This window comes from Dreissena polymorpha, chromosome 3 (assembly GCF_020536995.1).
Source record: "Dreissena polymorpha isolate Duluth1 chromosome 3, UMN_Dpol_1.0, whole genome shotgun sequence".
NCBI classification, from domain to species: domain Eukaryota; kingdom Metazoa; phylum Mollusca; class Bivalvia; order Myida; family Dreissenidae; genus Dreissena; species Dreissena polymorpha.
Window position 1 is genome coordinate 93,421,883 of NC_068357.1, and position 26,124 is coordinate 93,448,006.

At 32.2% G+C, this 26,124-nt stretch overlaps 1 protein-coding gene across 4 annotated transcripts; it reads left to right on the forward strand.

Moving 5' to 3' along the window:
* The first annotated feature begins 244 nt into the window (after nt 1-244).
* On the forward strand, nt 245-25,778 carry LOC127875324 (uncharacterized). 4 transcript variants are annotated; one of them, XM_052420313.1, is made up of 6 exons: nt 258-337; nt 572-682; nt 8,242-8,473; nt 9,398-9,445; nt 16,775-17,651; nt 17,865-25,778. In XM_052420313.1, exons 3-6 carry the CDS (start codon nt 8,392-8,394, stop codon nt 18,403-18,405), a joined length of 1,548 nt encoding a protein of 515 aa, XP_052276273.1. In that variant the 5' UTR covers nt 258-337; nt 572-682; nt 8,242-8,391; the 3' UTR covers nt 18,406-25,778. The 4 variants fall into 4 exon arrangements, 3 of the variants coding, with proteins under 3 accessions (XP_052276273.1, XP_052276270.1, XP_052276271.1); XM_052420310.1 differs by having other exon boundaries at nt 16,775-25,778; XR_008047366.1 differs by lacking the exons at nt 16,775-17,651; nt 17,865-25,778 and having other exon boundaries at nt 245-282; nt 9,398-9,502.
* The last annotated feature ends 346 nt before the right edge of the window (nt 25,779-26,124 follow it).

Genomic DNA, 26,124 nt, shown 5'->3' on the forward strand with positions numbered 1-26,124 from the left:
TGATGTTCAAAACGTGTTAACACTTTGGACACTAAAGCGCGACTTGTCGATTTTCTCTTAATTAATAATCATCATTCGAATGAAATATATTATCACTTCGATATGAATTACCATCGTACATAATCATACCACCATGCGTAAAATAATTAAAATACGCGTTGTTTTCGTTTTAAAATCTACTTTCATGACGTAGCATTCAACGTTTGTGTCGTAGTGACTCCGACGCCATGACGTCTGCAGCGTTGTTAGATACAACGTCAAGATGGCGACTAGAAAGCCGCCGTAAGTTTTCGCGCCTGATTTTTTGTCATAATTTATTCAAAAGTGGCTTAGTACTGTAAGTTACCGTCAATACATGAAGCTATTAATGTTTTCCGAAATAAATCGCTTTCATAAAACAATTTTCAAATAAAATAACATTATTTTTAAGATTTTTTTCTCGTTACGAATTACATATCAACAATGATTCTGATGTTAAACAAGTTTAGTATTGTCATTATATAAATGTTTTATGATGCTTAAAAAGCACACAGCAAATGAAATGTAATTTCGTACTTATACTTGTTTATAGCCTCTTGGCGCCTGACTCGGCCGGTCCTTTTCGTGCGAAATGGCCTGATTCAATGCTTACAGAAAGACATTCAAGCGCATCAGACATTAGAACTTGCGGCAAGCTTAACAGGTAACTATTCAAGTACGATTCTGTAAAATACACATGGTCTGAAATTTATCATTTAAAATTAGTAACTTAAAAACAATAAACTTAAATTTTATTAGAAGTCGTTGACATTACTGATCGACAATACAAATTTAATAAAATAAGCAATTTAATTCTGTAATAGTAACATAACAATAATTAAAACATGATAATTTTATTATGACATACACAATCGTGTAATCACGAGTGCCATCTAAGATATATTCACAGATACGCCACATGATTTAAGATTAACGATTCGCTGACTAAGTTACACCAATAAATATAAGTTCGTTCCATGTCATGTGATAAATATAGTTAATGTTTAAAAAAGTTTTATTTGTGTTGTTCAATCCCAAATTCAGAATAAAATCTGGGTAAGGCTGAACGAGAATTGAACATGACTTATTTTTTTCACCTGAATCACTTCCCGAAACGACGAACATATCGGCTTATTTTCAAAATCCATGTATGCATGGCTTTTCTTAGTCCCTGCATGAATGGCATTTCAAAATATCTGTATGCATTACGCTTCAAAATCCATTTATTTATAGCATTAGGAATTCATGTAATCGATGGCGATTTAAAATAAAATACATTTCATATTCCTTTATGATTGTCGTTTCAAAATCTTAGTGTGTTTGACATTTCAATGTTAATGAAATTTCAAAATCAATGGCTATGTGGCATTTTAAAATCCACCTATGCATAGCCTTTTAAAACCTCTGTATTCCTGCAATAATAATGTTATGGGCAAACATGTGGCATTTAGCTTTGACAGAGGTATTATGTGCTTGAATATGATATGCTTTTGTTATGATAATCATTTATATATTTTTTTCCTGTTTAAATGCCTTTATTCATTCATAATATATACATATACACACAATTTACAAAGGCATGTTCGTTCACATACTTAAATTACCATATGTAATGTGTTTTCGCTATATTAATACAATCATTACTCAAGCTGAATTAGGATCATATTTCCTTCAACCTTTTTACCTTTTTTACTTAACTTAAATAATTTATGTATAGCACAATAATATTAAGTGTTAATTCTTAAACAAGAAAAGGATCACATTTACAACAACTATGGCTACAGTGTTCAAAGAGATAAAACCTAGTCCATTTGCTAGTGTCATTAAAATGGACCTTTTTAACAAAGTTTGATTTTACATTTATAGTGCAGTTTACAACACAATCGATATAAATTTTATGATCAATATGCAAATAACATAGCAACACAAGAAAAGAGTCAGATTTACAACTACTATGGTTACAGTGTTCAAAAAGATAAAACCTAGTACATTTGCTAGTGTCATTAAAAATGGACCTTTTTAACAAAGTTTGATTTTACACTTAGAGTGCAGTTTACAACACAATCAATATAAACTTTATGATCAATATGCAAACAACATAGTGACACTTGATTAAGAAAACACATTTTGCAAGTTTCATATATAATGCGAGTTAATAACAGTTATTTTTGTTATTCATGCATTTATGAATTACATATTAATCTTATAACTATCCAAAAAATTCCTTTATTTGATTCATTTGTTGTGTTTGCATATATATTTAAAGATAATTTTAGGCTAGCCTTAAATCCCTGAAAATTTGGAATTACTTCTTTCCTTTTGCATTCAAAAATGTACTTTTTAACTTCCATGAAAAGAATAAAGCAGTTGTCATTTACGTTTGTATCACCAAGAAGGAACATTTTTCTGTTTATTACTATTTGTATATTTGCGTTTTTTTAAGCTATCCGAGATATCTTTAATAAGTATTTTTACTGTGTTACAATCCCAGAATAAATTGGTAATTGATTCTTCTGATATTTTGCAAAATGTGCATGTTTTACTATCGGACAAGCCCATTTTAAAAAGGAGTGAGTTTGTTCCCAATATTATGTGGATAATTCTAGTTTGTAACCATTGAATATATGCATTATGCGTTTTTTTAAACACTTGTCCATGGACATTTTTCCATTGTATGGAATCATCTGCAAAGTATTCATTCCATTTTGTTTGGCATGTGGGGATTTCAGAGTTCTCTTTTAACATATTGTATAGTAACTTATTACAAGAATTCAGAATGATAGGTTTTATATAGGTCGACACAATGGGATATGAATGTACTTTATAATCTTTTAATTTTACATTTTGCACCGAGACAATGTATGTGGAAAGAACCTTTTTTATACCTTCATAATGTAAAAAGTGTACCGGTTTATTCATTTTGGCTTGTAGCTCTTGCAGTGACAAAATCTGCCCACTGTCTTTATAATATCTTTAACAAACCGAATGCCATCATCATACCAATATTTCCAAAAAATGTATTTATTGTTGATTAATAAACAGTTATTAAAAAAACAAAGGCATATCTACAAGTTTATCAACAGAGTCAATATTAATACTCTTAACAAAGTCAGAATATATTGTTAAAACATCTATCCAAAAAGCGTTGGTTATATTTTTAACAGCCGAAATTGCGTATAAACTGCCTGTATTACTAAGTATATTAAAAGCTATTAACTTTCTAGCCAAGGATGTAAATTTGTTCTGGCCTTGAATAACTTTTCTTATCCATGATAATTTTAAACTTTTCATAAATGCATTTATGTCCACCATTTTGAGTCCCCCTTCATCAAAATATTTTGTTATGACTTTTGCTTTGATTTTTGAAGGCCCTTGCCACATAAATTTGAGTACTTTATCATTTAAAACTTTACAAATAGCCTCTCCGGGTTGTGGCAAAGAGACAAACAGGTGAATAAACATTGGAAGTAACAAGGTCTTAACAACAGTTATCCTACCTAGGGGAGTTAGCTCTCTTCTGTTCCAATGTGCAATGATATTTTCTAATTTAACTAATTTGTCATTATAATTTAGCTAAATCATTTAAGGTAGATCAACATCGAAAGTTAAACCTAATAATTTAAATTGGGTACATCCCCACACTAGTTTCCATCTTGTTTTTATGGATCGTGTGCTGTATTTTAAGGTTCCTATCCAGACAACATGAGTTTTTTCAAAATTTACATTCAGGCCTGAATATTGTGAGAAGGAGTGCAACAATTGTAATGCAATATTCAAGGTTTCTTCCGACCCGTCCATTAATAAATAGGTATCATCAGCAAATTGTGATATCTTATATTCTTCATAGTCAATTGCTATTCCCTTCATTTGCTTACATTTTCTTATTTTAATAGCTAGTATTTCTGCACAAAGGATAAATATATATGCTGAAATAGGGTCTCCCTGACGACAACCTCGTCCTATTATAAAGAAGTCTGACAAAAACCCATTCAACTGGACCGCATTTTCCATATTATTTAAAAAAGCGCTATCCAGTTCTTAAACATTGGCCCAAAGTTAAAAAATCAAACACTTGTTTTTATAAAACTGAATGATAAAGTATCGAACGCTTTTTCGAAATCAATTAGCATCAATAGGCCAGGGACTTGGTTGCACTCAGTATAGCTCATAATATCATATAATAATCGCGTGTTATCTCCCATGTACCTGCCTTTAATGAAACCAGTTTGGTCATTATTCACTAATTCGTTTAAGGTTGACTTAAGTCTGTTAGCTATCGTTCCTGATGCTAATTTATAAACTGTATTCAACAGGCAAATTGGTCTCCAACTTTTTAAAAATTGTAAAGGCTTACCCTCCTTTGGAATACAAGTTATAGTTCCCTGCTTTTGAGTTTTTGAAAGTGAACCTATATTATATGAATAATTAATGCTTCTTACCACAAATACCCCCATTTTTTTCCAAAAAACTTTAAAGAAATTTGCAGAGAATCCATCGGAGCCTGGATTTTTGTCATTTTTCATGTGTTTAAGCGTAACTGACACCTCTTGTAAGGAAAGAATACCCTCTTACATGTCCGCCTCTAAATTTGTTAATTTGGGAAATTCATCATTTTTAAATTCAATTTTGAGATCAGGTTTGGTTGTGGGTTGTTCTGAATATAAAATTTTGTAAAAGCAATTTGCTTCCTTAAGAATATTTTCAGGTTCATATATAAATGTTCCATCTTCTCTCTGAATACAAGATATATTTTTGGAAAGAAAATTACGTTTTTCCAAGTTACAAAACATTTTAGTAGGGTTTTCTCCATTATCTATCCAGTCCGAACGGAAACGTATAAAGCAACCCTTCATAGTTTCTTGTCTAATAGTTTCTAGTTAATTTTTTAGTGTTATTAATAATTCCTTATTTTCTTCCGTCAGTGATTGCTCTAATATTTCAATTTTTGATATTAATATACTTTCGTGTGTTCTTCTTAATTTTGCTCTGTGACTTGAATAAGAGATGGTCTTGCCTCTAATCTCCATTAAAAGTGTTTCTAAGAAAAGTTGATTATTTATGACAAACTATATTTGGCTGTCTTCAATCGCGTTTAATATGTCTAAATTATATATAGGAATGCAATATTGCCGTTTAATATCGTCTATCACAGTATTAATTACTGTCAAAAATTCAATATCGGATATTAACGAGTTATTAAATTTCCATAAACCTTTACCGTGTTTATTTTTTTCGAAACTTATAACCATGTCAATAATAGAATGATCAGATCTGTAGCTTAATTGTATTTGAGCATTTAATTATTTTAATCAATATTCAATCATATTATTTGTAATAAGGAAAAGGTCCAGACGGCCCTGTTGCAATGGGTTAGTACGTCTCCACGTGTAACCTTTTTTTCTCACCGTTTATATATCTAAATGTGTCCTTCAATTCCCTTTTAACTATTTCCCCCAATAACAAGTCTCTAACTTTCCTATTACTTTTGAAATGTTTATAGTTAATATTGTCCAACAGTGTGTCAAGCACTAAATTAAAGTCTCCACATATAATATACATTGTATTGCCAAATTTATCAATTGTATCAAATACTTGTTTATAAAAGGACGGGTTGTCTGTATTTGGGCCATATAAGTTTAGTAATGTAAACTGTTTGGAACAGAAACTAAGATTAAGGGCTATCATATTTCCATAATCATTTTTTTCGACTGAATTTACTGTAATTTGTAATTTATTTTTCAATAATATGGCAACACCCCTCGAATTAGTTGACCCAAAACTAATGAAGCAATCCCCACCCCATGTGAGTATATAATTTTTTCCATTTGTGCATTACAGTGAACATCTTGTAAACAATAGATATCAGCATTAAGCTTTTTTAATTAATTCATTACATCCAATCTCTTTCTACTATCGTTCAAACCCCGACAGTAAAAGGAAATAATGCGTTGTTCAGTCATAACAAAACATAGTATCAGTATTCGATCATAAAATAGAATATGGTAAATTGTCAGTGGCATATAAAACAGACAAAACTTTAACAATACACTTATGAAAGATATAAAAACATGTAAACAGGAATTTAAAACAAAGAACACAGACAAACATGTGTGCACCACCAAAAAATATACACAAAAACCCTGCTCTGCTGCAAAAACAAATAGGACATACAGTATTTAGTATAAATTATGTTTTATGAAAAGGAAAACAAAATATCTATAACATAATAGCATTATGGATGGTGGGGAATGTATGCTAAAAGAACTTATGTTCTTATGAAAAGTGTTGGCATATATCTTTCCTGTGTGCAGCTGTATTAATATTAGAATAAATATTGAGGTCTAAAAAAATTAATTTTTATTTTGGTTCGAAAATTTAACATAATACCATTTTCAAATACCGATTATTTACAATGTTATATACCAATATACAAACAAATCAACCTACATATTGGATATAATCTGACCACGTTAACGATTTGAGACAGCAATCAGACAAAATCACACTGTATTGACAAATTCGCCTAGTGTTGTTAGGTAGGTAGATAACAATGGTGTCGTTGTAAAAACATATTTTTCCTGACATAATCAAGATAAGTATCTAGTATCTAGACTTCTATACATTTATCTTGCAATGCTAAAGATGTACAAAACGTGTGAGTTTATTTCCCTATAACTATATATGTATTACCGGATTATTAGCTATGACAATCTTATATGACATGTGTTATCATGAAGAAACATATATATATACACACATATATATATTTATTCATTCATATATTTATTTATTGTCTTTTTTTTCGGCGGACAAAGGTAAAACACACACGAATTCAAACTGTTTTTCCGGTTTTATTACTGCACTGATTTCATGCAGACGTTCTTTTATCGAAAGTTTAGTCACCATCGGTATTTTGCAGAATCTATGTTTTGAACTGTTAAACGCTTCAACCCTAAACAATAACGAGGAATATTTAAAGTTAATGTGCAATACATTGTTTTCTACATTGAATATGCCACAGACATCTTGCAGAATGCGTATAGCGATTGTATCGTCCGTCATTTTAATGACAGTAATACTAGTTTACTCCTCGCATTTTTTCCATTTTGAATGTATTAAACGTTTATAATGTAAAACAAACAAACTGTAGATGTTAAAGAAAAAGACGTTTAAGGAAAACTTTTAAATATCATTTAGTGCTTGATAATTGTCATTGCAAAATGTCTCAATCATTTTTATATAAGCATACTTCGATATGAAGAATTAAGAGATGTCTGAAGTTTGGGCAGAAAATGTTTTGTCACAGATGTATGTTAACAATATATTGCGTTTATTTCCAAACACTGTCCGGGAAAAGGATTCTGTAATATTTGTAAGATTAAAACAATATCGATTTACATGAGATGTGATACTAATTGTATTCGGACTGCCGTGTAATCGGAAGAATCCTGTCCTATTTCAAAGATGTCAGTTGTGAAAGTTCTCAGAAATTTAATTTTATAAATGAAGAGGTTTTGAACTTTATAACGTGTAAAGACGTTAGCTAATGGAACCTTACTGTTTTAGACGCTTGCATTCAAATATCCCGGTAACGATTGTCTTTTTCGAGACGTATTGCACAAACGCAAATGTTAATGTAATATACAAATAGACATTGTTATTGTATAGGGTTTACATGCCCATTTGTACAATTTTTTTTCTCTTTTTTTATAGAAGGCCGGACATCGGATTACATGGATAACCCGAATAATATGGTGGCACATCGCTTTGTTTGGGCCTTGAGACAATGTACTATTCAAATGTCCTTTGACCACCTTAGTATTTCCTAACGTTGTATACATATATTGGTTGCGTTTCAAATTATTATTGCATGAATATATCTCATTCTTGAAAATAAAGTGAATGCAGTTTTGCTTTATTCAAATAATAATTTAAGAACACAGTTACCTGATTATTAGTCAGGTAGCTGAAGCACATAAAGACTTAAGCTTCTGTCGGTTCACTTTAGTAACGTAGTACAAAGGCCGTTGCGGGTTGTCATAGAGCTTTAATATTTTTATTGTAAAATTTTGCTAATTTAGTTGGACAAGTAACTGAACACGCGTATTTTATAGTTATTATGTATTTAATGAACTGAAATCGAAGATAAATGTAACAGTTCATTATAAACAGAATCATTGTTCACGAATTCATAGACATTGAACTACATTTAAATTTATGCAGAAATTATATTGGGGATCACTCCGACCAGATAAACTGAAGCCTTCCCAACCGACAGCCGGAATAGCCCGCAATACCCAACAGTCTTTTGCCTCTCTTGCTGATCGGTTCGGTGCTGTGGACGCCGCAAGCAGGTAGTTGCCGTCTATTTGTATGCAGTGTGAGTGCCCTTGGGAACCCATCCATGACGCTTACATCGACTCCAATAAACCATCACGTCCAATCAAACTCGAAGGTAAGCTTGTGGGTGGCAGGAAACAAATCACATTCGCCGGTCCCCATGTATTGTTGTACTGCATCTTTATGGCATAAAGGTGCTCACCACAGTATAGTTTGACTCAGGTTATTATTTAAGTCCTATCCTGTCCGGTCGTGTTGAAATGCAATTGATTGCTGATCCGATAATTTCCATAAAGTGCCCCGACACCAAGGATCAATGTGGCATCTGTCTGTCTTTTCTTTCTGATTGTTTTTGCTAAACAATGTAACTACCGAATAAAAATATAGTGCAAATGTTGTGAATACAGATCGCATTGAAAATTTTGTGTTATATTCCGTCTATGAACAAATAATTTAATTCATAATAAAATAGTAATTACAGTTTACACATAAAACCGAAGTTCAATATGAAAGAAAATCAATTTTCCCACATGTGAGAAAAAGTGTGTCACTTTCTAAATCGATTTTGTGTTGCTCCATAATAACGTTTTTACAATAATATATTGTAAAAATATATACTTTTAAATAATTTTAGGAAGTTATTTGAAATAAAGCACCACTTATCGTCGTGTATACATCCATTAAAGTTGAAAGGGGGAACCCCACAAAGTCACGTGATCCTGCACCCTGATCTTGTAAAGTATTATTTCAAATGTATGCAAATCGAAAGATAAATAATACAAATGATAAATATATCATATTATGTATATCACAGCGCTCATGTAGGAACTCAGAACTTAAAGTTTACTTAATTGTTATTTTCAGATACTATTCTCTCTTTGATAGACTTTTTGCTGTCTATGAATGACGAACATGGTAATTATTTAACCAATAATTAATAAATAAATAACATTAAGCAAGATACTTTATGAATAAATTGCTTTTGAGGAATTTCTATTACGGATCTTTATGAACATGTCCCCTGGTTTGATATTTTCAGTTAGTGCAAAGTTGATGGAACCACTGAGGATGCGGAACACTAAACAGAGTGTGTACTGCTACGCCCAGACAGAGGTTCTTAGTAAAATAAAATCAAAGCGCTGAAGGCACTGAAGTTGTTCGTTATTGTGTAAACAGAGAGAACTGTAGTACCGCACTTTAGCGACCGTAGTGCGTTGATATGATAGATATATCTTATGAAATGGAAACCACTTTTTTTCTGTCTAGTTCTTCATCATTTCAAAATTTGCGTCATCATGATCACAATCGTCTTTATCATCATCATCATCGTCGTAGTGGTCTCTGTTTGACATTCTCATTTTCATAAAAGTCACCATACCGTTTTTTTAATAATAAATTATTTCACCATCCTAATATCAAATCTTCACATTCATCATCATCACTGTCATAATTTACAACACCATAATCAGCATCATTTGCTTTGATATCGATATGTCAGGAACACTCATGTCTGGTTCATGAAATATTACTTTACTAGGGACTAATGCTATCATAAATATATAATACTTATAGTGTATTATATTTTGAAAAAAGTGAAACCATGATAATAATTACATGAAGGTAAAGATTTTAATGACGACATACGGCAATCGTGATAGAGAAGAAGATGGAAATATTGACGGTGATTGCACTGTTATATTCTGCGCCTTACAATGGTGATAAATCACTAACAGCAAATATAGAAAACAATACACAGTTTTCAATGGCAAAGGCTGGTTAACATCAAAGTGCTGTAAAAACCTTACGATCTTTGGAGTTGAACATCAAATATAGGTTGACATCAAACTGTCTAAGTATCTTAAAAGCTCCAGTAAAAATAAAGAATATAATTAAAGAAAGAAAAAAGTAACACTCAACTGGGCTCAAACCACTGACCCCTGGAGTAAAAGCCTAACGCATAGAACACTCGGCAATCCGTGCTTATACAATGAGTAATGTATTTTATACTTTATATTAGCAATCCTCGAAGTGTCACAAAATATAACGACAACATCAGAACTCTCCAAATTATTCAATCGTTTCGCGTTGCAACGCTTTATTATTTTCGGGTTTTTAAATCGCCAAACGATGCTTACTATGGGTATTTTAAAGCATGGTAAATGTTCAATATAAACTGTTTTCATCAATAATATCATAACTACAACGAAAATTTGCGAATCTGAAACAATATTTGTAATTTTGCTATTAACCAAAACGTGAAAAGGTCCTTTTAAAGATGATTTTTAATATAATTAAGATTTGATCGTATTATTAATACCTGATTAAAACTGCAACACATATTATTTTAGTGTTATTAACAGGAATTCAAGATTGAATGTGTCCTTTCATGATTTCAAACGCCAAGCGCGTAATGATTCCTAAAATAATAAAAAAGCGTTAACAGACTGATATGAAGAATACTAAGATATAAGAATGAATAGAGATGTAAGAAATACCGAATATTTCACACTTGGTCCACAACTTTCGTTTTCTTTACTCTATCGTTACCATACACGTTCGCTACTAGGAGTTATTTGTTCAACGTAGTAATTAACATTATCATTCGACTATCACAACATACGTTCGTGAATGATTAAATTACGCCCCGACCTCTCTTCAATTTACTTTTAATCATATTCTTATTATATGCATGGTTTAATAGTCTTTAAAAATCTTTGCATGTTTTGTATTAACAACTATAAAATGAAGGTACATGCTCATACTCAGTAATTTCAGTAATTATTATCCAACATTTTCTGGACATTAAATTATAAGAAAGAGGAGAAATAATATCCATCACCCATCACCCCATGAACAGTGAACATAATATTACACGATAAGTGATTAGACTAGGTCATGAAAAGTGAACAGAAGATCACATGAATAGTTAACATAATATTACATGCAAAGTGAACTTAATATTCCATGAACGATGAACAGAAGATCCCATGAACGGTCAACTGAAAATTCCATTCAAGGTGACAAACAATCACATGAACAGATGACGTATTCCCATGAACAGAATATCTCATGAACGGTGAACAGACGAGCTCATAACAGTGAACAGAAGATCCCCAGAACAATGGACAGTATGTCACACGAACAGCAAGCAAAATAACGGTGAACATAATATCTCATGAACAGTGAACCGAATGTCCCATAAACAGTGAACATAATATCTCATGAACAATAAACCGAATAACATATGGACAGTGAACACAATAGTTTATGAACAGTGAACGGAATATCCTATGAATAGTGAACATACTATCTCATGAACAGTGAACAGAATTATCCAATGCACATTGAACACAATCTCTCATGAACAGTGAACGGAAGATCACATGAATGGTAAACAAAATACCAGTTGAACAGTGAAAATAACATTTCATGAACACCGGGAAAAGAATATCCAATTATCAGGATACATGAACAGTGAAAAGAATATCACACGAACACTGAGCAATAGATCCCGTGAATAGTGCACGAACTATCCCATGTATGCCAGAGGAACAAAATATCCCATGAAAATTAGCCTAAACAGATTATCACGATTATAAAGAGCCACATAAAATTTTGCCCCAACAGTAGTCCGTTAAATTTGCAAAAAACATGTGAGCCAAGAAAGTAAAATATGAACGTAGAATCTCTTCTATTTAATCAAGTTTTATCAATAGCAGATTTTTTGTTGGTGACATTTTGCTTATATTTTATGACATTTTGGGCTTTCACATTGTAATTTTTTTTTGTGCTCTTCTATTTCTCTTAATGAACATTTAAATTTCAACTGTGTATCATCGAAGTTTGTATTCCATAAATAATTGTTGAAATCATTTATTTATGGCACATAATAAAGTAATTTACGTTCGTTATTCTGTTTTAAGTTTGCAGATAGTATTCAAGTGAAACTTAATTTACAACTGGGTTCGGAGACTCCTTATTATAATAGTCCTTTCTGTAAGGATTCTATCGGTAGACTTTCAGAAAGGTAAATAAGGCTGCAGCCATGAAAAGTATCTGGCTTGTGTCAATAATAGAAGAATACCCGAGAATAGAAAGTAGCTGATGGCGTGGTTGTGAACACTATCATGATATGAAAAGCCTAAGCAATTTCTTCGTTAATCAATATGATCGTTTTAATAGTGTTGAACTAAGCTGTTCATCACATGTTTATGGATGCCTCCCTTTGCTTTGATGCTAAACAACGTGTACACGAGTCCTGGCAGTAACTGTCCCTATACAACTGACATTTCAATGATAAAAGCTTAACTGTTTTTGTCGTTTTCTTTTTTATCATTCTTATAGTTTAAAAAGACTTTTAATGAAAGAAAGGTAATAAAGTAATAAACAACCGAAAAAAATTTTAATCTATAAACCTAGAGCAGAAGACACCAATAACCGTGTACAGAAGATGCAACTCACAGGACAAAATGTTCTATCTAAAGAGCACTGGACAATTTAGGATCAAAATGCAAAAGTTTCTGTTAAAAAGCATGTATACATTGGCAAAGTTCCGTCTTAGAAAATCAGAAACTAAATAATCGTCTTTACACGTTTTTTTTCTTAATTAATGTAGTTGCCACGTTCAAACTATTATTAAAACCAGATAAATTCACTTGAAGGAAGAAACATATGTTGACACAAATCATATACTAATATATCCGGTATTGTGTATATGTGTTTCTGAATTTGGACACTTCCCATAGCTCTATATCAACTCGTAAAATACTTGTTCAGAGGGAAAATAAATACGCCTACAGTAGTCCCCCTACTGTTAAATGATTTTATTAGCTTTGGTCGTATTTTCGCGTATTCTGCGGACAAATTTAAGAAGGACCTGAACGAGGCAGTTATAGCCAAAGTAAAATTTGTTTGCCTACATGTTAGGTAGACAATCTGTCTGTTTTTACGTACATTTTGACAAAAAAGCATGTCTGGAGGCCAATCCTTTTTTATTTTCTTTTATTTTGGTACACGAGTTACGTAAATTAAGTAAAATTACTATAAAAAGTTTTTTCATTTCTTATTTCAATACACTAGTTGTGCAAAATAAGGTAACATGTACGAGAAAAAGAATGTTTCGCAGCATTTAAGCCGTGGAATAAGCATGAATAACCGAAATATGTTCAAGGTATGCACGAAAAAATAGCAACGACAGTATGAGTGGAAATAAACTACTTCTTACGCCTAAGTAATTCCAGATGTTACATTTGATCCATATTCACTTCAATTTTTTTTATTCTTTTGCATTAATAGGCGTTCTTTTTTCATATAACATTTTAGCAATCTTCCATCAACATTTTGTCTCAGTTTAGTATTTTGCTAGTTCTTTTAAGTTTAATTTTTAATTAGTCATGATTATAAGAAAAAAAACTATGGAAAATGAAGAAGCATGCATGACTGTAAGTCGATTGGTTTAAATCATACTCAACCTAATGCAATGATTATACAGTAGCGAGTTTCCGCTTTAAAATGCGTTACGTCCGCTGGACTTAAATGTTTGAATTGTTCAAATGAACAAGACTCGAGTTTTATGCACATCTGCATATAGAGAAAAACATGGAAGTTGTAATGGATGTATTTGCCGTTTGTCTTTGGATATGTCTTCGTAAGTATACATTTTGTCCGGAAACAAAATATGTATTTTTTTCAAAGTTGCAAAGTCCTTATAGTGAAGTGTGTGAAAAATATTCAAAATAGCAGGTTGATTTCTCGAACGTTAAGGGAAAATAATATCTCACTGCTTGCGTTAAGCATACAAAACTGTTCATTCGATGAAGCGATATTTTGACCACTTTGCTATGGATACCAAAAATAATTGAAAGTCAATTATAATAAGCAAATAATGGTATTTTGATATAAGCAGATTGTACGAATAGTTTCGGGTTGTATAGTTTATTCCATGCTTCTAACAATGCAGGTTTTGCGTTTTGCAATTGCCTGTTATTATCATACATTAAAACGAGGAATAATTCAGAAAATACAAGTAGATGACAACTTAAACAAAATCCTCAATCGCGTGGACATTTAGTAAAATAAGGGTGTAACATTCAATAATTTAAGAAGTTGAAGTAGATTTTAAAATTGAGGATGCACCACATCCGTGCCAAAATAAGTACTCATTTCCGAGATCCGCGTTTGACTTGAATTTTGATTTACACTATACTCTATGTTTAGAGGTGTAAATTGGAAGCAGTTAAGATTTCATGACGCAACGGACATGCCTATACCAATGTTTCAATTCATTGATATTTGCCAGTTAAAACGCTGCATAATGTATGTCTCTATATCATGTTCAACAGCAAGTTCATATATCAATCAATGTGTCTTGAAAGATCATATTACTAAGACTTAACAGATAAGTCATCTTTTATTGTACAAATGAATCAGATTCATCAAAATAAACAAGTTAATATTAAGAAGTATTTCATTTTATCAACAGAAAGTAAAAAAAAACGAGTGAACAAATATTTTCCAAATATTTAGAATGAATATGTAAGTGCTCGTGACGTCATGTTACAAACGGACTATTTTTTCGACACGCCTTCCTATGCAAATGTTAAAGGTCAAAAGAAGTACAAAAACTTCAGCAACAGATATAAATAGACAAAAACTAATACAAATAAGTATATACAATAGAAAGTAATTAACAATAATAAAAAAACCAGTTATCAATAATAATAAAACTAAATGTAATATGTATTTATGAATTAATTTTAATTGCACAATAGTAAAACAATTAACAATACAACCAATTGTAATATGTATTGATAAAATGAATATGTAACACAGTAACAATCTCATTTATGAAAATTATGCCTTAATAAAAAAATAAACATTTCAATATTAGATTTAGTGCATGAGGGTAAATTTGACATCTTTTGAGAAAGGTGTTAAGTCAGACAAAGAATTTGCAACCAGTTCGGCATTTATCTGAGTGGGTTAAATAAGAGTTTTGATGAGAGCACAAATTAACTGTAGATTTGAATACAACTCATAGAGAAGCCCTTACTAAAAATTTAATTTATAATAGTGAAAACATATCAGACCAGGACTTAAAAAAATAACCGAAGATATTAAAAGCATCGCCGTTATTTTATTCCAAGCCTTGTCTGATATATTACAAAACGATCATGCAGTAACCTGTTATTCACTACATATCGAATGTTTCTTTCACATGAAATACACGAAATGTCAACTAGCAATTGATCTTCAAGTAAGAAACCCAGATTTATAGGATTTTATGTTCATATGTTTACTGTTGTTAACACAGAAACAAAGTGATCTTAGCAGGCATAGTCTCTCTTTCAATTGTGATACGACATAATGGCAATATATTTACTGCTAACAGGCAATTTGTAGGTAACCTATAGACCGCTCTACACAATAAAATTAAGACTGACAATAAAGAGTATATATGTATGAAGTTTGTTTCATTACGGACGTCATAGAAAAAAATAACAAAAGTAATCTTTCAATGAAGAATTAACAAATTATTGCACTGAAATGCTATTTACGTTTCTAATTATCATTACATTACCATGCTGAATCGTCGTGGCATTATGGTCGTCTTAAAACTTATATTATATATATATATATATATATATATATATATATATATATATATATATATATATATATATATATATATATATAGAAACGCATTAGTCCAAAAGTTATACACAAATGATATTAATGTTTTGTGCGCATACATCTCATTCAACAGTATTAGTCTTGATTTATACAAGACACTTTAAACACATGTCCAACCTTATTTCGATTTAACGTTTCAGTATGTTTACTTGTGTTATCTTCCATTTATAGGCTTAAAAACAACATTTAACAATTAAGACGTTGATCTAGATCACCGACATAATCATGCTATGATGCCAATTTGCCATCTAATTGATTGATCTGTTCTATTTTCACGCCCTTGACGTTTTGCGTAATGTTGCTTTTGGATACCTGCATGCTAAGTTATAAGTTAATTGTTATTATCTTATCTAAAACGGAAATAAAATCGGGTCTCTATTTTATTAAAAAAACGTATACTTGTAATAGAGCTCTAGTAGTAGTTGTATTACAACATGTTGATTATGAAAATTAATTACGTGCAATAACTCTAAAGTTATTTATTATCGACCAATTTTTACAAATGTTAAAACTATTACAATGTTATATCGGCTGCATCATGATTGACTTCTGTATTTTTCTAGCTGCATCAGGTTTGTTGGTTTGTTAAACCGATATGCAAAGTTAATTAGACACGTTACTTGCCGAAGATTTTACTTTTTCAATTGTAAGAATTGCGTGTGTTGTTTTTTATTTCACGCAATTTGGAAATGTTTGTTTAAAACCCACATTGTAATTCTTTCAGATGCTGTGTTAACTGGTGCGGACTGCCTTCCGCCAGCTGTCAAGAATGCAGCTTTCACCCCAAACCAGACATCATACACTGATGGCTCGACAGTTACATTCACCTGTAATATTGGTTATGAACTGGACGTACAGAGCATACAAACGTGCAACGAAAGTAGATGGGAAGGAAAATCACCAACATGTGATATCATGAAGTGTCCAGATTTTGGAATAATTGACTATGCGAACCTAAACACCGGTGGAGGTATTGGACATGATTATGGAAGCATTGTAAAAGTAACATGTCATGACAGCTACGTGTTGGATGGTCCTTCCTCTGTTTTATGCCAGGCAGACGGAACTTTGGGTATGAAGCCAATCTGTAAACCGTTAGATTGCGATAGCTTCATTGGAATGAATTATAGTTGCTTAGAAAACTTGATTTTGAATAAAACTCTGGATTACCTTAAATGTAAGACTGATGTTCAAAATACCACAATTGGATTGGCTAATGAAAATACGTCTTATGAATGTGAGGCGTCTCAGGAATTGATGTACTCGGTATTGAGCTGTTTTTGCGATTGCAAACTTTCGTACAATGGTTCCACTGTAAGACCAGAAAACCTTACAAATGATAATCTGGCACACGGTAGTGTTTTGAGATGGAGCTGCAAGGAAGGATGCACAGAAAATACAATCAAAATTCTTGAATGCAATGACGAAAAGATCGGAATGCTTATGTGTACTTGTATAGGCACCACTGAATCGTCAATTACAACCGAGAACAATGCCACTAAAGTATTGACAGTCACTACAGACGGAACATATAAACATACACCCGAGAGTAATACCACCAAAGAATATAGTGTCACCACAAAAACAACATTTGGAGAGACCTCTGTAAAACATGCGTCTAAGAGCCAAAGCCCAAAAGAATCAACAACATCATCAGTGATGGCGTTTGGTCATACCACTGAATCATCAATTACAACCCAGAGCAATGTCACTAAATTATTGGCAGTCACTACAGAAGAAACATATGAACATACACCCGAGAGTAATACCACCAAAGAATATAGTGTCTCCACAAAAACAACATTAGGAGAGACCTCTGTAAAACATGCTTCTAACAACCAAGGCCCAATAGAATCAACAACATCATCAGTGAAGGCGTTTGGTCATACAGCCGACAAACAAGGTCCTCAACCCCAAATGCAGGCAATATGGGCCATTGTTGCCGTCACTTTTATCGTCGTTCTTTTAATACTACCAGGAGTCATACTTTTTTATTATAAAAGGAAATTGTGTTTCAAGTCTAGTGTTGAATCCGAAGATACTGAAGGACTTCATATGGGAAATGCAAGAAGTAGTCATCCCGAGCCCACAAACAAAAATGAGCCTAAAGGTACTGACATACATGCAACATTAATAGAGGGTGATATACCAACTGGCTCTACGCCTGACGTTGAATCCGAACATATTGAAGGACTGCATACGGAGACTACGATAAGCTGTCAACTTGGGCCTGAAACAAACACGGAGCCTTTAAGTACTGAAATGAATCATGAAATATTCAAAGAGAGTTACGCAACAAAAAGTCAAGATAAAGGTATAAACGTGAGTGAAAACGTTACTGTTACAATTCTGTAAATGCAAACCTTCATTGAACAGTGCATATTTCAATAGAGGCTTGAAAATTGAATAGAGACCACCATGTAAACACAGAGTAGCAATTAACTGATTATTTCTTTTTTATCGAATCAATATACGGTACAAATAACGAAATGTAGATGTTACTTCAATATTTTTTTGGGGACACTTCCATTCTATTTCATTTAGCCACTATTGGAATTTTGGTGTCAAAAATAAGACACATAAAACAAGTTCTATGATACTTGTTTACTGAGTCTGTCCTGTATATATATTGGGCAGACTAAATATGAGAAATGTTTTGTGTGAATATGTATATATGTATATGAATATATGTGAATATATAAATATAACCTATATAAATAAATATATATATTCAGCTTAAAATAACAATAAGCAATGGGATATTCATTTAAATACGGAAGCCAGACTAAGCATTCGCTTTGGTCATAAATGTTACCATATTCATGGTCCACGCTGAGCATTGGCATGCCCGCAAACACTGAAGGGCATGCTAACCTTTAATGACTTATTGATTCACAAACACCTCACACAAATGACCGGTGTCCTGAGCATTTGTTACCTGAAAAAACACAAATGAGTAATGTTAAACAGAATACTATGAGAGATCGTTCCATTCATTTTCAAAAGATAATTTTATTATGTCTGCATTCTCTAATGTTTTTACATCTATAAAAGGGATCTAGTTGCTAAGCGTTTCATTCAAAATCAATCACATTATAATTTCTGATTAAATTGTAATAACCAAAAATAAGGACAGTGATGGGCATGCTATTTTAAAACAAACTAGGTTAATATTAATACTGAAAGTGTTCTTTAACAGTGAACCATTTTTTCTAGTAAATTGTTTATTGGAATGACCTTTTTGCTTTAAATGAACCAGGGTAAAAAAAATCCTTACGCGAAATATTATATATTTTTTTCATAGAATTTTCCTTTTGAGGGGGCAACTGCTATAGCTCATTTAACATGAAAAGATGTACATAACAAGTTTTAATAAAGTAAAGAAGACGGAGTAAAAACTAACAAGTAATCATTCTGACAAAAAACACGAATAAAAAGGCTTGCTCAAATATTTAAATGTACCAATACTGAATGATTTAAAACAACCCCTTGGAAGGCTAATTCAGTGAACCGGACGTGATACATGTACATAGGTTCAATACATAACCTGTTTGTAGGTTTTGGGCCAATTTTTTTGTAAACGGAAAATAACGTTGATAAAATACACAAAAATTCATACATCAACATAAACAAGTAGATTGCGTGATTTAAATTATTGATTTTGTAATGCATTCATTTCGGTTTTTGAACTAGGTAATGCTTCATTGAAATTTCAAGCATCCAGCCGTCACGATTGTTTACGAAATTTCGGAAATCGACGGATTGCATATGAGAAAAGTTCAACCTTAATGAATGAAGCACTTTCTGTATTACAAGTTGAAGAGGAGTCTTAAAATATCTAAACGTGTACCGGAACTGGTTCTGGTTTGAAACTGGTTCACTAATTGTAAATCTTGAGATCACCCCCAAAGACACCAAGTACTGGTTCTAGGCAGAGGAAACGGACTCGATAGCGTTTCAATAAGAGTGAGGCTTTTGATGCAATCGAGCTAAAATGAATAGGTTTAATCTAACTGTATTACCAACGATTTTGAAACGAAATACAGCTTCAGAGATATTCTTTAATCAGTTACACCTAATGCTAGTCTTTTTTATTATTAACCATGTTCGAGTCTAGACTAAATCCCTTTTAGTTCATTATTTATTTAATAATCGCATAAACAATACAATGTAAACTATTGTTCGCATTTTTGCTACATGTCCTTTACAACAGATTGTGATAGCTTGATAACAATTTTAAGATGGATCTCCTCTCTTTCACAAATACAAAATGGAATAAAAAACGAATTGACATGCAATTTTAAAGAAAATGCACTTCCACTGAATGTAGGCACATATAGAAATACGTGGTCGACAAATGCCTCAAACAACATAAAACACATACTTTAAAGTTCCTCTTGAATGTAATAATCTAATCTAAGGCATCAACATACTCAAGTCACATATATGATATAAGAAATCACCATATAAGACATGCCTCAGATCTTAAAATGGCTTTTATGCAAGAAGAAAAGGGAAAACTTAATTATTTAGTTCAATATAACCAATGAGGTAAATGTTTATTTGTTTAATGATATTGTTACAGTTTACTTAATATTTTGTGTTCAATGCTATATTCTCATAACATATTAAAAACATTTATTTTCCTTCACTTACTACGGATACATATTATTAGGAGGAAACACACTTTGAATACACATCTGCGATTGAGGCACAAATGTATTCTCGTCAATGGAGACCATGTCCCAATTGTGGATTAATAACGTTTACTGGTATGCGTGTGACACCACATGCCTTCACATGTGTACATGTAGATAAGTTTATCACGATAAGCTGACGCGCGTCACTTTCTCACTTCATTGAAATATCGGTTGCCGCGAAAATTGACGGGAATCTTTGTTTAGTGATAGATCTTTGACTAAATAGAGTGTGTCCTGTTACGCCCAAACATAGGTTTTTAGTAAAATAAATTCAAAGCGCTGAAGGCACTGGAATTGTTTTTTTATTTTGTTAACAGAAGGAACTGTAGTACCACACTTTTGGTGTAAACCCAACTTTGGTGGGTAGATATATTTAATGAAACGAAAACTACTCTGATTGTGTCTCAAAGGGGGTAATCACGTGATTATCAAGATGGCGACGTCCATGCAGAGTTTGCCGTTGTATACCCTTAATTACTTGTATTAATTTTTAAAATTCCGCTCACTTTCCCGCCATATTAGCAAGACAGTTACTGGCGTTTATTTCGTGGCAAGATTCGCTCAACAATCACAAACAATAAAAACTTAGAAACGGAAGTTTTTCACGAAACGCAGTCGGAGACAACTATGAGCCACGCCCACTCGACAGACAAACCACAAAATCGAGAGCAATCGCACGAATTGGCAGCCGAACCACCGCATATGGAACAAACACCAGAGAATTGGTACAAACAACCGAAAGCAACAACACAACATATACGCACGGCATCGGCATCTAGAGGACGAACGACCACAAAATCCAAAAACGTTAATGCACTCTCAAATGTCCTCAATAACACTATGAAAAACAAAACTACACAAGGTCCGCCGACGCCACGTGCAACGCAAAGAAACCGCTCCGCTTCTATAAATAGAAACACGGGGAAACCCAAATACAATACACCACCCAAAGATGTAAACAATTCGATTCCAATAAACACACCAAATGCTGGGACAAACCAGGAACACCCACGCACAGCACAATAGGAAATACAGGAGAAAAATGGACTCGATTTCTGCCTTTGGAATATTCAAGGATTAATTGGAAGAAGATTTGACAAATTAAACAACAGTGAAGAAGTGCAATCATTATTTTTGAATAAAGACATAATTTTGTTAACAGAGACTTGGTTGAACAAACTCCACAACTGCACAGTGGACGGCTTTTCACATTTTATACTGAACAGAACTAACAAGCATAAAAATGCAAAAAGAGACAGTGGTGGACTTATTATATATGTTAGAAATAATCTAAAACAAAATGTAGAATTGCTTAAATATAAAAATGATAGAATAATTTGGTTAAAAATAGATAAGTCTGTTTTCAATTCTGAAAATGATGTATTTGTATGTCTTTTATACAATGTACCAACTGGCAGTGCGAGAGAAGTGTATGATGATGAAAACATTTATGATTCATTAATACAAGATATTGTAGAATTTAATGCTATATATGAAAACAAAACTAGCTTTATTATTACAGGTGATTTTAATTCCAGAACTGGGAATCGCAATGACTTTGTAAATGATGAATACCTGCATAACTTAAATATGATGCCTGATGATTACAGTATAGATGTATTCTTGCCGCGAAACAGTCAAGACAAAATTGTTAACGAAAATGGCAAATTGTTAATTGACTTCTGTAAACAAACAGGCCTCCGTATCATGAATGGTCGTGTATGTGAAGACTCGCACTTAGGTCGGTACACATGTATAAAGGACGCTGGTTGCAGTGTTGTTGACTATGTACTATGTATGCCAGAAATGATGCCAAAGTTCACACAATTCTCAATATCAGATCCAAGCATAGAATCAGATCACTGCAAAATAGAATTTTCCATTAAAACTGAACACAGAAACGCGGAATTAAATATAAACAGCGAAAATGAACCAAGAAACTTACCGCAAATAGATCATACTTTTATATGGGATGAAAATAAAAGATTATTTTTTATCAATAACCTTGAATCTGAAGAAATAACACATGAATTACACAATCTAACCTCAAATATAGACACAATTACCCAATCTTCAGAAATTGATAATAATCTTGAAACATTTTGCAACTTATTAAACAAAACTTGCTCACCATTAAAAACCCCATCAAAAACAGAAATAAACAGACAAAAACACAGAATAGTTGGTTTGACAATGAATGTAAACAAAAACAGACAGATTTTTACGAAACCCTCAATAATTACAGATCTGATAATAGTGACGAAAACAGGAAAAATATGGTACAAGTCAGGTCACAATACAAATCACTCGTAAGATCAAAAAAGTTCAAACACGATAGAAAAAATACAGAAAAACTAATTAATGCTAGAATGAACAACGCAAAGGACTACTGGAAACTATTAAAAAGCTTATGTACAAATAACACATCTACAAACATAACACATGATACCTTTGCTAGATATTTTAAAGCAGTAAACTGTCCAGACTCAACATTCTACCAAGCAGATGAAGACACCCTACATTTTAATGAAAGATATGTTAAAGGGGAATTCAATATTATGTTTGAAGAACTAAACATTGAAATAAGCAATGATGAAATACTTAAAGCATGTAAAGAGTTGAAAAATAATAGATCAGGAGGACCAGACTACTTCATAAACGAAATTTTCAAATACGGCATAAATAATCTTCTTAACTATTTAAGTAAATTATTTAATAAGATCTTCAATTTAAACTACTTCCCACAAAAATGGTCAAACGGTTTCATAATACCACTGCATAAAAAAGGAGACATAAACAATCCAGAGAATTATAGAGGAATTACACTACTAAGCACACTCGGAAAACTATTCACAAGAATCCTCAATAATAGACTTAATGCATGGGCCGAAAATTACAGTGTTTACGTAGAAGCACAAGCCGGTTTCCGATCAAACATGTGTACTACTGATAATATTTTTATTCTTCACGCGGTGATACAACAAATGTTAAATAACAACAAGAAATTATTTGTCTGTTTTGTCGATTACACAAAGGCGTTCGACTTACTAGTAAGAGAAAATATATGGCACAAACTTATCAAACTAGGCATCAGAGGTAAAATGTTAGACATCATCACATCGCTTTACTCAAATGTTAAATCATGCATTAAATTTAATAACTGCTTAAGTGAAAGCTTTATATGCAACCTCGGGGTCCGCCAAGGAGACTGTTTGTCACCGTTTCTATTTGCAATGTATATAAACGACCTTGAAGAGACATTGATATTAAAAGGCCACAACGGAATAAGTATCCACATGCTCAAACTATTCTTACTCTTATATGCTGATGATATAACAATAATGTCAGAAAATGAACAAGACCTTCAGCATGGATTAGACATTTTATATCAATATTGTAATCAATGGAAATTGACGCTGAATGTTCAGAAAACAAAAGTTTTAATATTCAAGAAAGGAGGAAGAAACCCAAGGGGACAACATTTTCTATACGGCAACCAAGAACTTGAAATTGTCACAAATTTTCAATATTTGGGAATAACATTTTCCTCAAAAGGATCCTTCAACCTAACATTCGATAAACTTGCAGGACAGGGCCTAAAAGCAATATTTAAACTAAGATCATATTTATATAAATTCACTGATATCTCAATTGAACACTCGTTATCGCTATTCGATAAACTAATAACACCAATTCTGAATTATGCAAGTGAGGTTTGGGGTTTCAATAACAGTAAAAGATTAGAGAAGATACACTTAAAATTTTGCAAACAGCTTTTAGGAGTTAAGTTACAAACACAAAATAACTTTATATACAGCGAACTTGGGCGATTTCCTCTAAAATGCAGCATTGTAGCTAATATTATTCGATACTGGTTCAAAATCTTAAAATGCCCAGAGACCAAACTAATCAAAATCACATATAAAATGATGTTGATAGAACTAGAAGCTAACCCAAACAAACCATCTTGGGTGAAATCACTAAAAGAATGTCTAGAACAATTAGGCTTTTTTCATGTATGGCTAAATCAGGGTGTTGAAAACGAAGACTTATTCATGTCATCTCTAAAACAAAGAGCACAAGATATTTTCTTGCAAAACTTAAACAATGAACTCCACATGTCCTCAAGAGCATCAACTTATATACTTTTCCACAACTTTGGCTACAAAAACTATCTCAACAGTTTAAATATAAAAAAATACCGACAAGCTTTCACACGTCTCAGGACATCATCACACAGACTCGCTGTAGAAACAGGAAGGTGGCACAAACCAAACAAAATACCAAGAAACGAACGAAAATGCCTATCTTGCAATACACTAGAAGATGAATTCCACTTTTTATTAGAATGCCCACTTTACAAGGAAATAAGAAAATTACACATTAAAAAATACTATTGGAAACATCCAAACATAATTAAATTTTCAGAACTAATGTCCGCAAACAACAATGGTATACTAAAAAACCTAGGAATATATATACATAAATCACTGGTGTTAAGAGAAAATATATACTCACAGAATTAGTTATTAATCACCTATTACATAAAATAAATATAATTATACTCACAACCATGCGAGCCTGGCAAACCCGTCAATATGTGAAATGGCAATCCAGCTTTTCTATGTTTTCACAGCCCCTTATTACAGCAACGATGAAAACACACACCACTATTTTTTAACCAAATTAGTAGAAAAACAATTTGTGTCAAGAAACAGTAGTGGTACCTGAAATTGAAAAGACAAAAATACACTGGTATTACAAAAAGATACAACATAAAACACAATTATGTTTATTAGGTGTATTGCAAACATAAGAATCAAATAAACATCAATAGTAAACATCATATTTTATTAACATGTAAGCCAGTATATGTATATTGCTCATTTTTATGTAGGTGTACATGTATGTATCTAAGTTTATAACAGTTGTCCATCATATACCATGCTATTTTATTCTATGTTGTTACTAAAACTTACAAAATTTGCATAATCTGTAAGGTTTTCTTATTGGTGAACGCAAATACAATGCATTTGTTTACCACATATCAAATAACAATCGATAAATGTGTGCTCTAATTGTCTAAATGTGTAACTTTTAAATCTTCAAAAATTGTTAGCATGATGAATTGGCCATCACATATCAAGCCACTCAATTGTATCATTAGTATATACATATAGCTCCATCATGTGTAGTAACCTAATTCCCCGAATTAGATTACTTGACTAACATGAGTCATGAGCAGACCTTACTCCTATAAATATGAGGTCGATTTACATCGACCTCATATCGTTTAACGTTATTTTGCAATAGCATCGTTCCGACATGAATTCATGTCGGAAGCTTTAACGGCATCAAATTCATATAACAGCAC

Excerpts from the sequence above, each read along its gene's own strand:
- LOC127875324 (XM_052420310.1), top strand. The coding sequence starts at position 8,392 with ATGCAGTGTGAGTGCCCTTGGGAACCCATCCATGACGCTTACATCGAC. Across the intron at positions 8,474-9,397 it reads ACGTCCAATCAAACTCGAAG|TTAGTGCAAAGTTGATGGAA; the intron begins GTAAGCTTGTGG and ends TGATATTTTCAG. Across the intron at positions 9,446-16,774 it reads GATGCGGAACACTAAACAGA|ATGCTGTGTTAACTGGTGCG; the intron begins GTGTGTACTGCT and ends TAATTCTTTCAG.